This window comes from Pinus tabuliformis, chromosome 4_2 (assembly GCF_031772625.1).
Source record: "Pinus tabuliformis cultivar Carrire ecotype Pingquan chromosome 4_2, CPIR1, whole genome shotgun sequence".
In the NCBI taxonomy this organism is placed as follows: Eukaryota; Viridiplantae; Streptophyta; class Pinopsida; order Pinales; family Pinaceae; genus Pinus; species Pinus tabuliformis.
This window is the reverse complement of record NC_142304.1, coordinates 586,912,325-586,926,702: the sequence shown is the minus strand read 5'-3', so window position 1 is coordinate 586,926,702 and position 14,378 is coordinate 586,912,325. Positions and strand designations below refer to the sequence as shown.

The 14,378-nt window shown below is 36.9% G+C and overlaps 2 protein-coding genes and 2 pseudogenes across 4 annotated transcripts; all 4 read left to right on the top strand.

Moving 5' to 3' along the window:
• Window positions 1–1,596: 1,596 nt before the first annotated feature.
• LOC149170660 (putative disease resistance protein At4g33300) lies at window positions 1,597–4,299 on the top strand (annotated as a pseudogene). Its single transcript, XR_016259223.1, has 3 exons — window positions 1,597–1,973; window positions 3,328–3,736; window positions 4,123–4,299. The product of XR_016259223.1 is annotated as a putative disease resistance protein At4g33300 (transcript).
• Window positions 4,300–4,384: 85 nt separating this feature from the next.
• Window positions 4,385–5,645, top strand: LOC149170659 (putative disease resistance protein At5g66890). Its single transcript, XM_089427329.1, has 2 exons — window positions 4,385–5,074; window positions 5,293–5,645. Exons 1-2 carry the CDS (start codon window positions 4,582–4,584, stop codon window positions 5,643–5,645), a joined length of 846 nt encoding a protein of 281 aa, XP_089283455.1. The 5' UTR covers window positions 4,385–4,581.
• Window positions 5,646–6,804: 1,159 nt separating this feature from the next.
• On the top strand, window positions 6,805–11,223 carry LOC149170658 (ACT domain-containing protein ACR3-like). Its single transcript, XM_089425673.1, has 9 exons — window positions 6,805–6,938; window positions 7,103–7,217; window positions 7,349–7,416; window positions 7,549–8,172; window positions 8,550–8,654; window positions 8,790–9,039; window positions 9,834–9,970; window positions 11,055–11,110; window positions 11,163–11,223. The coding sequence occupies exons 1-9, from the start codon at window positions 6,936–6,938 to the stop codon at window positions 11,221–11,223; spliced, it is 1,419 nt and encodes a 472-aa protein (XP_089281799.1). The 5' UTR covers window positions 6,805–6,935.
• On the top strand, window positions 8,844–12,148 carry LOC149170657 (ACT domain-containing protein ACR3 pseudogene; annotated as a pseudogene). The gene is made up of 3 exons (XR_016259222.1): window positions 8,844–9,039; window positions 11,540–11,644; window positions 11,780–12,148. The product of XR_016259222.1 is annotated as an ACT domain-containing protein ACR3 pseudogene (transcript).
• Window positions 12,149–14,378: the final 2,230 nt, after the last annotated feature.

The window sequence follows — 14,378 nt, the reverse complement described above, 5'->3', positions numbered from 1 at the left end:
TTTGAGTGACTTATATTATCATTTAGAGTTTTTTCTTTCAACCACTAAATGAGATTATACCCGTCATTCTTTCGATTAAATGAGTAATGTGAGGTTAGATCAAATTTAATACTTTTTACTTTATGTTTGTGTTGCATGGTTGTCATGCATATGGTACATTTATTTTTAGATGTTTCTTTTCTCTGTTATTAGGTGCATATACTCGAGAACAAAACTTATAACTAGTCCATTCAGAATGAATTGTAGCAGAATTTTCTTTCTTCATATCGACATTCATTTTTTTATTAATCATGTTATAAAAGCAAGGACTATCTACTTCACAACTATTTTCCTTATTGAATTTAAAATCATTTTTAAAAGCAAGGACTATCTACTTCACAACTATTTTGCTTATTGAATTTAAAATCATTTTTAAAAACACAATTGAAACTAGTGTTATGTGGATATTTAAATTAGGTTGTACCTATATCCAAACTACCTAAAGGTGTCTAAAGAAGACACATATACTCTCTAAGGGTATTTGAGTGGTTTTCAAAGGATCAAACACAAACTTACATGATAACATAAATACAAAGAAACATATGTGACAACAAAAAAGAAAGACCTCTAAAATATCCATCAACAATTGTGTCTATTTCCAAGGGAGTATTTTCCATGTGGTTTTCGAGTCTTCTTCGTAGGAGCTATCCTAGTGCCAGTACCATTCAAGATGAACTAAGAATTTCCAACAATAAAATTTTCTAATGTAGCAACATGAACAATAAGAGACATAATCACATCCCTTAAGACATTCAAAGAGTTCTCAATGTTGATGAGATGGTCAATTAGTTTCACATCCATTAATAGTTGACACGAACAATGTTGTGTATCATCCATATCGTGATGCCTCTGCTGGGTGTCAAGTAAAGGTTTTGAAACATCCGAAATACAAACCATGGTGCTGCTCCCATAGTCATAGCCTATAATACTCTGATGTCTACCATAACCGAGGTCATCCATAAAGAGCCAATATCAAGCTCACCACGCTTGCGACAATCTTTGGGCATGAAAAATACTTCATGTATATCAAAGAATTCCCAACAAACCATTAAATAAAATTCTCCGTTGATCCATGGGCCTAATTGATACATAGAATCCATCACAAAGAAAAAATCCCCAGAAATGTGGGAAGCTAGAATCGTCATTAACTTCAATTAACTGCTTAAGGAATGTTTCAGTATATTCAAATGAAGACCCACCCACTCCAACTGATGGCTACATGAAGGGTCATACAGAATTAAACAAATATAATTTATGATTAGCTTCCACTTGGAACTAAGGATGTGCCACTAGGAATGGGGTCAGCCATCTCATTTAAATTCCTATAAATGTGGGAAAAATCTAGTTGCTCAAATTGGAAAGTAATTAATGATATCATTTGTAGAATAGGAGTACCCATATCACTCACCATTTTCCCCAGCCTGGCGCTGAGCTGGTAAAAGAGTGTGAGAAAACCAGCCATTTTATTACTTTTCACAACCTCAGATATACTTCTCGAATTCAGCAGCTGGAGAAGGAGATTTGTGGCTTCATTCAGTGCCAAATGCCTCTCCATATATTGCTTGATTTGAAGAATCTCATAACAGAGCTCAAGAGTTTTCACCATTTGTACGAGGTGGGGTCAGTGGATGAGAGCGAGATGACTGAAAGAATGTGCAAATATGTGGCCAAGGTCAGCAATGATCCCCATGAGAATATCATGATGCTTCAACAAATGGGAGTAGAAGACCTGTTTGATGGAGTTGTTGATGAGGCTCCCTGTAGTTATAAATTATCAATAAAGTCTGATTTTGTACTGGGGTTGGAGAAAAGCATTTCGAATTTGAAGAGAATACTGCTCCAGCAAGAGGTGTCAGTTGTTGGGGTGCAAGGTATGGGAGGGCTTGGCAAAACAACTCTGGCATTAGCTCTCTTCAATGATCAAGAAATTAAAGGTAACTAGGGTTTCCATCTTTTGAAACCATTTTTCTCTCCTAAAAGGTACTTCGTTTTTCCTTTGGTTCCAGGGTAGCTGCTGCAAAAGCCAATATCTTGTTTATATTTTCTTTTACTCTCATTTTTTCTAAAATCTGATACTTATATTACTAACAGAAGCAGATCCAACCAGGTCTGAGATGCACCTAGAGGTTGTGAAGTCGGAAGTTGCATGTCTCTACGTTGAGAAATGCATCCTTCACAACCTCAGACCTGTGTTTAGATAGGTTTGTGTTAGTGTCCATGTTCAATACAATCAATGCTCTGTCTAAATTCATTATACTATCACACAGACACATGCAAAAGTTGATGGATCACCCCCACCCCTACCCAAACTATAGAATGCACCTCTCTTTTGTCCCTGCAACTAAAAGGGATATGATTGCTATCCCTGTAAGAGTACATAATTAGTTATCTTCACATCAAATAAGCCTTCCTCCTACCCATCAATGCAAGTAGAGCAAGTCCATGAGATCTCGCTATTGATTCTAGTAGAGCAAATCCTTGAGATCTTGCTCCTTAATGTGGCTTTTCACAGTAATTTCTTATGGAAATCAGATGCGTTGAACATTGAATCACTTTTGAGTTCAAAATGAAGAATTTACGAATTTTAGTTATTCTATCTTTGACGAATCTTCAAACGTTTTGACACACATTTTACGCCATAGGTAGTAGAGAGTGAACATCCTTACCTGTGAAGCACTCCAGACAGGGTTGTGGTAACATCCAGGATCTCCGGAAGAACTCTCTACCAGTAAAATTGTGGCATAATATACATGTAAAAACTCTTTCTAACCAAGACCAGACCTTCTTAACAAATTGGCACGTACAAGAAACATAGCCAACATCTTCCGAATCCCCATAATAGATGCAACTTCTGTAAAGCCTCTTTTATGAAGCCTTTCTTCAGTTGAGACTACGGAAACCTTGGTATCCCAAATGGCTTGCAGTTTGTTGTGGTATTTATATTTGTTGTTACCAAGAGTCCATATAGATACAAAACTCCACTGTGTCTTCCAAACTCTCCTAAGTTTGACTTCTCTTGACCAAAAAAGAGCCAAGTCAAACTAGCCACTGAAAGAATCAGTCAGATTGGTCAAAATTGGTATAACTCGACAAGTTTATATGCAACTTGGTCGAGTCCTGTAAGACAATGCCGTACTTGGTAAGGTTGAGACATGCAGAAATTATATTGTAGCTTTTCGCTTTTCAATGTCATGTTCTTGATCGTTTATTCTGATAATGAAACTACTAACCTATTCTGTACAGATGATGGAATTTCTATCTAATCACTTTTCTGTTTATTCATGTCAGGGATTTTCCAAAGCAATATCATTTTTATCACTGTTTCACAGTTCCCAAATTTAAAGGGAATTTTAGAGACTATGTGGGAGAAGATTGTTCGTAGGAAGAAACCTGAATTTCAGAATGTCGAGGATGCACATAGACAGTTACAGCAGCAGCTGCTGAGGCAAGCAAGGCCAACTTTGGTGGTGTTGGATGATGTCTGGTCAAGGGTAGATTTGGAAAAAGTGTTATTTGAAGGGGAAGGATATAAAACACTTGTGACAACCCGAGATTGTTCTACGGTCTACCATACCCAAAACACCTTCTACTCAACTTTATCAATTGCCATTGTTAGATGATACAGATGCTCTGTCCCTTTTCTGCTTTTGGACAGAGGTCAATCCCTTCCACTGCAGCTGAAACTCTAGTCAAGCAGGTATAACTCTGACAATACTGTAATGCTGTTGAAATGCCTTATATTATAGTGTTAAGTTTGTTGTGACTTTGGTTGATTTTACTAATTGCAATATACACAATCACTTTATATGTTTGTAATTACAAGCTATTACCACATTGGCATATCCCTATAATCAGATTTCCTTCTACAGTGATACTTCTGCTATTAATCAATGTTCCAATAATAAAGATTCTAGACATATACTGAATGGTCTTAATAGAATCATGTTTATCACAAAAACTATTAACTTTAGGTCGTTGAGCTTATTAGATGAGAAAATTACGTCTTCAACAACAAAAGTACATGTTTGATGGAGTTTCCATCTATAGAATTTCCACTTATAGTTGTTAATGTATGAACCACAGGTGCAAGAAGAATGTAAAGGCCTTCCACTTGCTTTGAAGGTAATCGGAAGATCTTTGCATGGTCAGCCTCTCCTGGCATGGGAGAGAGCCAAGAACCAATTAATAATGTACCTTGGATACTTGTATTATCTGCTTTCCTTTTACGCAAAACACTACCTAGCAGTGTCAAGCAATTAAATTCAGGGTAAAACATTTATTGCTGTTGATCTACCAGCATATAAACGGCCTGCATTCACATACAATATTTAGTTTGTGCTCAAGATTACATGTCCATGTCACTTGCGAATCTTACCTTATAATCAATAGTTGATCACTGCGTGATCTACATCTAGTGATCACAAACAAATTTCTAGGTGTTGGCCATTATGTCAAAAATCTTAGAAAGTGATTTCATAGTATGTTCAATAACCCATATGTTCTAATTGAACTTTGCATGTGTGGTTTATCTATGTAGGTGCCATGGAAGAGACTCAGTGGTGCAATATGAATTTCTCTGAGGAAGAGGCTTTAATTTTACACTTTTCTGCAAGCGAATACTTTCTTCCACTGTTTTTCAGTTCTATGAGAAAACTGAAGGTTCTCATAGTATTAAATTATGGGTCCAAGAGAGCCATAGTGAATGGTCTACCAGCATTATCTTCTCTCACTCAGCTTAAGACTATCCACTTAGAGAGGTTAATTGTTGCACCACTTCAAGAGCACAGTCAAGCCTTACTGAACTTAGAGAAGCTATCTTTGAGCTTATGTGAAAGGCTTGGAAATATGTCCAGGTTCAACAGTGCCCAGTCAAGCCTAGAGCTTCCCCTGATACTAGATTTTAACTTGGACCATTGCTGTGATTTGGAGGAGTTTCCTGCTGGAATTTGTGACATGACTTCACTTCAAAAAATTTCTATCACTAACTGTCACCTCCTTGAAAAGTTACCAGCATCAGAATGTTGTAATTTTTCTAGTTATTAGCGCCAAGCCATCCAGCCAGACATACTTACACGGTCAACCCAATGGGTTTGAGGCAGAATTCACCGTGAAGTCTCTGGTTATAGTCTATTTAAGATTAGAGTCTGGTTCTTAGGGAGGCCACAATTTCCAATCGGAGCAAGTTCTATGAAGTGATCAGCTACTGTTGCGGTTGTCACCATCCTCCATGCAGATATTCTCGGGAGGACGTAGAAGTCATATATTTAAGAATGTTAAGGTTATTGGCTTGTCTAGGTCTGAAAGAGCTTCCAGCGTCTATTGGAAAACTTGGGAAGCTTGAATATCTCGACATTTCGCTATGTGAGTGCTTAGAAGAACTTCCAGAGGAAATAGGGCAACTAAAGAAACTCAAGGAGCTTGACATGAGAGAATGTTCTCACTTGAGGAAGCTGCCTGAGTCAGTTGGGGGACTGAAATCTCTAAAGCATGTTCTCTGTGACGAGCAGATTGGGCAGCAATGGATGCAGGTCAAGAGCTCTGCTCTCATGGAGCTGAGAGTTGAAGTTGTAGAAGCACACTTAAGCTTGGATTGGCTGGATGGTTGACATCCTACCTAGACAGAATGCAGATGTAAGGAGTTTCAGCTTATACTGATAAGAGATCAAGACAAGCTTGTATTTTCCTATTATGAAAACTTGGTTCTCAGATGGTGTTCAAACTATAGGTAGTTTCATTCTAATTATCCTTTGATGTGCTGTGTATGGCAAATATAAGATAACCGATAGCAACCCTCTTCAATAACTATTGATAGTGACAAATTCAATTGCCTGGGGAAGTAAATAACAGAAACCTTGATTCTCGTTGAGCTACTGTTGCGGTTGTCACCATCCTCCATGCAGATATTCTCGGGAGGACGCAGAAGTCCTATGAAATTTCCCGTATGTGTGTGCACAACAGCCCTAATTATCAACAGCTCTGGTAAATTCTTCATTCTATTTTCGTAATATATATTTATTTTTATAAATAATTAAAATAGTTATTTTTGTTATGGCCTTGTCTATGTGTGAATGAACTCAAGAAATAAAAATTATATGGATATTTACGTCGTAAGGCGTTTCCCTCTGAAATCAACTCCCCTAATTGCCTTTCTGTCTTAATGCTAACCGTCAGATGCATTGTTAGACAATTCAACAATCGGATGCCGTCCAATTTAATTAAAAAACATTAAAAAACTTTTAAAATAAATTTGGTTAATTAAAAATTTAATTAATTATGTTACCTACCAGCCTCGTCCGTCGTGTTTTTCTTTGCCGCAGGAGGATGAGGAGGGCCGTGGATGGGAGTGAGGGAATCCCTTCTTTGCTGCAAGATGACGACTCAGGATTGTTGAGGCATGGTTAGGGTAACGACCCACGGGAAGCAACGAAAACACCGCCATTTGCGCACCTTTTTAGAATGAAATCCAGATCTTGTAAAAATCTCTGCACTCATTCTATCTCCATGGTACATTTGTCCTTTGATTGATCCAACAATGGAGATTATGGTAGTTCAGTAGAGGTAATAACCATCGTCAGGGTTTCCGCTCATTCTTATTGATAAATTGGTTTTGAAAGAGATCCCCTTTTCAGGTAAGGGTTTTTCATTGCTTCTCCAGGGCCTTCCATTTGTAGGTTTACGGGTGAGTTTCCTTTTTTTCTTTTTAAACTTCAAAAAATCTTTCTTCTCTATTGGGGTTTCCGCCTGATCTTCACATTTGAAATTTCCTTCTATTGGGGTTTCCATCTGATCTTCACATTTGAAATTTCTTTCGAGTTCATTATTGTGCTGGTTAACTAGATCATGGAGGCCATTGCCATGGCAAGGCATTGCTAGTGTTACAATGGCTATTTCCAATCATGGTAAGAAACCCCTCCCACCTATGCTTGTCCTCATGGGGATGGAAGGATTGCTGGCTTCAGCCCAACGCTGAAGAAAATCCTGTGCAACTGCAGGCTGTTAGTAATTTTGTCATGATGATGTGCTTCTCTCTCAGTAGTTGGGGTTGTGGATGATCTCTGTGCAGGTGGATAGTAGGAACAAGCATGGCATACTTCTTGAAGTGGTCCAACTTTTGACTGATCTAGATCTAACCATTTCGAAAGCATATATTTCCTCAGATGGTGGATGGTTTATGGATGGTAAGCTCGCTCCTTTAGATCTATCATTGAACATTTCCCTTTTCATCTCTGCAAATGCTGCTGTGTGGACATTGCAGGGGACTCAGCCAATTGTTTGATTGAATGATTCAAGTTTTACTTTTGTGTTACAGTGTTTCATGTGACAGACCAGCTAGGGGATAAACTTACAGATGAAAGCATCATTGAATACATACAGCAGGTAGCTTTAGCTTGACGTTGGAAATTAAATTATTTTAACAAGAGGATGTTGTGCAGATTGTTGGTATATTGGATTTGTTGGAATTGTTTATGAGAATTTACTCATTAATATTTGTTGACTTTCTTGCTGCAGTCCTTGGGACCAAAGCGTGTCACTTCCAGTAGAGAGGTGAAGACTTGTTTAGGTAGGATTGTAGGTGTACAATCCATTGGAGAATACACAACAATAGAATTGACTGGGACAGATCGCCCTGGTCTTCTTTCAGAAATTTCTGCAGTGCTTACAAGCTTTGGTTGCAATGTAGTAGCAGCAGAATCTTGGACCCATAATATGAGAGTAGCATGTGTTGTATATGTAACTGATGAATTATCAAACCGGCCTATAGAGGATGAAGTTCGTCTGTCTACCATTAAGGAACGACTTTCAAACGTGCTTAAAGGGAATGACAATGGCACCAAAGGAGTCAAGACAGATTTTTCCACGGGCTTAACTCACCGAGAGAGGCGTCTGCACCAGCTGATGTTTGCTGACATGGACTATGAGCGTTCTTCTGATTCCTCAGACCCCACTTTGTTGGATGAAAACAAGAAGCCTGTCATTACCATCAAGAACTGCAATGAAAAAGGCTATTCTGTGGTTAATATCCAGTGTAGAGACAGGCCAAAGTTGCTGTTTGATACAGTCTGTACTCTGACAGACATGCAGTATGTTGTCTTTCATGCTTCAATCACTTGCAATTTACCTTATGCATTGCAGGTAAGTTAAAGAGGTAAAAATATATGCATTTTCTTCCATTAGGCTGTGGCTTAGTGATTGAGATGGGAGCCAGCATGCAAACTGTTCAAATTCAAATCTTAGTTGCCCTTTGTATGTGAGGGAAGGTGTTGACCCTCCCAAAATTGTTTTCCCTCAAGAACCGAACACATAAACATGTCCTTAATTAATGTGTGGCAATAATGTGTTCAGTCTTTTTGATTGGGCTAGTGGGTATATACTGTGATTTGTATATATTGTGATTAGGTGTGCTGTTAAGGCATTTCTTAATATTAAGGTTATTAGTTCCAAACTCATCTTCTCATCTGTCTTAACCCAAAAAAAAAATTCTAATTAAATAAAAAAATTTGCACTTACAGGAATATTACATTCGGCATATGGATGGTTGTACCCTAGACACAGAAGATGAGAAACACAGAGTTGTCAAGTGCTTGGAGGCTGCAATAGAACGCAGGGCATCTGAGGTCAGTGGATTTTGCCTTCCATATTTTAAATCTTTCAAGTTTTATCCAACTAATTGCTCACTGAGATGTTGATATGAAGATCTGAATCTCTACTTCTACTGCTGAATCTAATAACCTCTAGCTCCTGCTGAATAGGGCCTGAGCCTTGAGCTGTGTGCAAGCGATAGAGTAGGCCTTCTTTCGGATGTCATTCACATGCTCCGTGAAAATGGTCTCTCAGTGACAAGAGCAGATGTGACAACCGGAGGGGATAAAGCGATCAATGTATTCTATGTCAGGGATGCTTATTCAGGAAATCTTGCCATGAATATCGATATGAAGGTAGTCGAAGCTATGAGGAGAGAAATTGGCCATACCGTGTTTCTGCAGGTTAAGAATATGCCAGGTGACATTGCTAACTCTCTCCCAGTCGATTCCGGATCGAAATTCAGATTTTCTTTTGTTAGTTTATTCAAGGCCCAGCTTGACCGTCTCTCATACAATTTTCGTATGATCAAGTTCTGAATCTCAATGGCAGAATGCTTACTACCACTAATGCTTCTACTCCTTGTTTGCTGAACTTGATCCCATGGCCACTTTCGAACCCAGTGTTGCTTCATTCGCTTTGTATCTTATAGTGGCAGGCAAGATTATCAGACGAACTTATGTTTGGAGTTATTTAACCTGTATGTATGAATGACTGACTTGGGATAGAAGGGTGTTTCAGACAAGCTCGCTTGTAATGATATCTTACTGGTTATTATCATGCCATGCCTTGTCTGTTTATTTCTTTAATGGAATGGAAAGCTAAATTCCTCCCTCTTCTGCTCCCTCCAGGAAGAACGTTAGTAATTTTTTTTTTTTGGTATTAGATTAGAAAACCAATTACGGTCTCTTTTGAATTAAGATAATCTACCAGACAAGCTCAATCAAGAATTTTGAATAATAAGTCAGTGGGTTTCTTAGAAAAAGTCAAGGATAGATTTCTGTTTACAAATGGCTTAATTAAAGCGTTGATAAATTATTTTTAACCTTTAAAAGGACATTATAAGGAGTCTTAACATAGATATGTAAATCCCACATATACGTCTTTCACTTTATTATTGACTGCTATAATTGTTTCGAGACTTTGTTTATCCTTACACGTGAGTAACTGTCTTGGAATTGATGTCTTACTGGCTTTCTAATTGTACAATTCAGTGTTCAACCAGAAGTCCCTATATAATGCCTACAAGAAGCACACCAAAAACATCCCTTTGAATGCGGATGAATATACAGAGATGAAAGAAACTGATCCAGAATTTTATCGCGATTGTTCAAATCTGCAATATGGAAAGGTAAGGTTATACATGTTTTATTTGGATTTTAAGATGAGGAAATTATTTTTGCATGTATAAAATTTAAACTCTTTGGATAGAAGGTCATATCAGATGGAAAGTGAGTTTAAGCTAGTAAAACATATGAGCTTGAAGTCAACACTTGCAATCTATCTCTTGGAAGATTGCCTGCCACTGTAGTATCTCCATTGCAGTTCCAGTGCCAACTAAAAAATGGGAGTTGGAATTCTCATGGCCTCTTAGAGGATTATAGTTTTATTGTGATATTGGTTTTATAACACTGTTTATATAAGTTGTACTTGACTCTAGCTTTACCTTTTTTAAAACATATTTGAAGATATATTTCCTCCAAAAACATGTAGCTACTCATTTTAGCATCTCAGTTTGTATTTTAAATAAATTTTTAACATTTGATTTTCATCACGATGTGTCATGTAGGTGTGATCGTATACTTTGGTATGGTAAAGGATTAAAGCAGATTTCTTATGGTCGAGGAGAATCAAAACTCTCTGATCATCGACCTGTTTATTCTGCTTTCATGGCGGAGGTGGACATGCTCAACAAAAGCAACTTAAAGAAAGATTTCATCAGTTCAAGTGAAAAATTCCATGTAGAAGAGCTTCTGCCACGAACCCAAAATTCTCTTCAAACTCCCAAAATTTATGTAAGAATTTTATCCACTGTGTCTTACTATACCATTATGACTGCAAAAAATTCAGCTAAAATCAATGTCCGCTTCCTTTCAAAGGATCAATTAGCCATTAGAACATGGTGAATGGAAAGGTTTCAGCTAATTATACTAATCATCTATCCTCCATGACTCCATATTGATGCATTTGATTCCATTTCTTATTAAACAAGCATCATATGCTGGAAGAATTTCCTAAACAAACAAGAAGAATCGTGAATGCACATGGTTCTAAACGTGTACCTTTTCAACAGCTACCACATCAGATATGAATTCCGTAAAGAATATCAGGATAAATTGTGAACTCGAATTCCATAAAGAATATCAGGATATATTATGAACTTGAATAGATTTGTTCAAAACAAATCTAATGCCTATTCTGTGGTTAATATCCAGTGTAGAGACAGGCCAAAGTTGCTGTTTGATACAGTCTGTACTCTGACAGACATGCAGTATGTTGTCTTTCATGCTTTAATCACTTGCAATTTACCTTATGCATTGCAGGCAAGTTAAAGAGGTAAAAATATATGCATTTTCTTCCATCAGGCTGTGGCTTAGTGATTGAGATGGGAGCCAGCATGCAAACTGTTCAAATTCAAATCTTAGTTGCCCTTTGTATGTGAGGGAAGGTGTTGACCCTCCCAAAATTGTTTTCCCTCAAGAACCTTACACATAAACATGTCCTTAATTAATGTGTGGAAATAATGTGTTCAGTCTTTCTGATTGGGCTAGTGGGTATATACTGTGATTTGTATATATTGTGATTAGGTGTGATGTTAAGGCATTTCTTAATATTAAGGTTATTAGTTCAAAACTCATCTTCTCATCTGTCTTAACCCCCAAAAAAAATTCTAATTAAATAAAAAAATTTGCACTTACAGGAATATTACATTCGGCATATGGATGGTTGTACCCTAGACACAGAAGATGAGAAACACAGAGTTGTCAAGTGCTTGGAGGCTGCAATAGAACGCAGGGCATCTGAGGTCAGTGGATTTTGCCTTCCATATTTTAAATCTTTCAAGTTTTATCCAACTAATTGCTCACTGAGATGTTGATCTGAAGATCTGAATCTCTACTTCTGCTGCTGAATCTAATAACCTCTAGCTCCTGCTGAACAGGGCCTGAGTCTTGAGCTGTGTGCAAGCGATAGAGTAGGCCTTCTTTCGGATGTCACTCGCATGTTCCGTGAAAATGGTCTCTCAGTGACAAGAGCAGATGTGACAACCGGAGGGGATAAAGCGATCAATGTATTCTATGTCAGGGATGCTTATTCAGGAAATCTTGCCATGAATATCGATATGAAGGTAGTCGAAGCTATGAGGAGAGAAATTGGCCATACCGTGTTTCTGCAGGTTAAGAATATGCCAAGTGACATTGCTAACTCTCTCCCAGTCGATTCCGGATTGAAATTCAGATTTTCTTTTCTTAGTTTATTCAAGGCCCAGCTTGACCGTCTCTCATACAATTTTCGTATGATTAAGTTCTGAATATCAATGGCAGAATGCTTACTACCACTAATGCTTCTACTCCTTGTGCGCTGAACTTGATCCCATGGCCACTTTCGAACCCAGTGTTGCTTCATTCGCTTTGTATCTTATAGTGGCAGGCAAGATTATCAGACGAACTTATGTTTGGAGTTATTTAACCTGTATGTATGAATGACTGACTTGGGATAGAAGGGTGTTTCAGACAAGCTCGCTTGTAATGGTATCTTACTGGTTATTATCATGCCATGCCTTGTCTGTTTATTTCTTTAATGGAATGGAAAGCTAAATTCCTCCCTCTTCTGCTCCCTCCAGGAAGAACATTAGTAAAGTTTTTTTTTTTGGTATTAGATTAGAAAACCAATTACGGTCTCTTTTGAATTAAGATAATCTACCAGACAAGCTCAATCAAGAATTTTGAATAATAAGTCAGTGGGTTTCTTAGAAAAAGTCAAGGATAGATTTCTGTTTACAAATGGCTTAATTAAAGCGTTGATAAATTATTTTTAACCTTCAAAAGGACACTGTAAGGAGTCTTAACATAGATATGTAAATCACACATATACGTCTTTCACTTTATTATTGACTGCTGTAATTGTTTCGAGACTCTGTTTATCCTTACACGTGAGTAACTGTCTTGGAATTGATGTCTTACTGGCTTTCTAATTGTACAATTCAGTGTTCAACCAGAAGTCCCTATATAATGCCTACAAGAAGCACACCAAAAACATCCCTTTGAATGCGGATGAATATACAGAGATGAAAGAAACTGATCCAGAATTTTATCGCGATTGTTCAAATCTGCAATATGGAAAGGTAAGGTTATACATGTTTTATTTGGATTTTAAGATGAGGAAATTATTTTTGCATGTATAAAATTTAAACTCTTTGGATAGAAGGTCATATCAGATGGAAAGTGAGTTTAAGCTAGTAAAAGATATGAGCTTGAAGTCAACACTTGCAATCTATCGCTTAGAAGGCAGATTGCCTGCCTCTGTAGTATCTCCATTGCAGTTACCAGTGCCCACTAAAAAACGGGAGTTGGAATTCTCATGGCCTCTTAGAGGATTATAGTTTTATTTTGATATTGGTTTTATAACACTGTTTATATAAGTTGTACTTGACTCTAGCTTTACCTTTTTTAAAACATATTTGAAGATATATTTCCTCCAAAAACATGTAGCTACTCATTTTAGCATCTCAGTTTGTATTTTAAATAAATTTTTAACATTTGATTTTCATCACGATGTGTCAGGTAGGTGTGATCGTATACTTGGTATGGTAAAGGATTAAAGCAGATTTCTTATGGCTGAGGAGAATCAAAACTCTCTGATCATCGACCTGTTTATTCTATTTTCATGGCAGAGTTGGACATGCTCAACAAAAGAAACTTAAAGAAAGATTTCATCAGTTCAAGTGCAAAATTCCATGTAGAAGAGCTTCTGCCACAAACCCAAAATTCTCTTCAAACTCCCAAAATTTATGTAAGAATTTTATCCAATGCCTTACACTGCGTCTTACTATACCATTATGACTGCAAAAAATTCAGCTAAAATCAATGTCCGCTTCCTTTCAAAGGATCAATTAGCCATCATAACATGGTGAATGGAAAGGTTTCAGCTAATTATACTAATCATCTATCCTCAATGACTCCATATTGATGCATTTGGTTCCATTTATTATTAGACAAGTGTGATATGCTGGAAAAATTTGCTGAACAAACAAGAAGAATCATGACTCCACATGGTTCTAAACATGTACCTTTTCAACAGCTAGCACATCAGATATGAATTCCATAAAGAAAATCAGGATAAATTGTGAACTTGAATACATTTGTTCAAACTCTAATGCCTACCATGGTAAACATTTTCATTATATGATTTCTAATAAACCTCCCTTTCATTTTAAGTTACCGGAAGTAAGTGGTAGGTGAAATATAAGGGGTAATTTGAATATTTTGCAATATAGAAATTTTATATTAAACATTACTAAGATTTATTAAATTTTTAAGTATTGGTTACCTTAGTTTTATTAAATTTTTAAGTAGTGGTTACCCTCTGTTTTCATTGGAAGCAGGGGAAATATAAATCTAAGGGGATATAATTTTGAGAAGTAATTTGAATATTTTGCAATATATAGTTATTATATTAGACATGAATAAGATTTATTAAATTTTCTAAAATTTAAGAAATATTTCTCTTTTTAAAAAAATTTGAATTTTTTATTAAATTAA

What these genes read in the sequence shown, in the direction of transcription:
- LOC149170659 (XM_089427329.1), top strand. Translation starts at nt 4,582, where the DNA reads ATGGAAGAGACTCAGTGGTGCAATATGAATTTCTCTGAGGAAGAGGCT. An exon ending in AGAATGTTGTAATTTTTCTA is followed by an intron (nt 5,075 to 5,292) that starts GTTATTAGCGCC and finishes GGGAGGACGTAG; the next exon opens with AAGTCATATATTTAAGAATG.
- LOC149170658 (XM_089425673.1), top strand. An exon ending in TGGTGGATGGTTTATGGATG is followed by an intron (nt 7,218 to 7,348) that starts GTAAGCTCGCTC and finishes TTTGTGTTACAG; the next exon opens with TGTTTCATGTGACAGACCAG. An exon ending in GCAGGTTAAGAATATGCCAG is followed by an intron (nt 9,040 to 9,833) that starts GTGACATTGCTA and finishes TGTACAATTCAG; the next exon opens with TGTTCAACCAGAAGTCCCTA.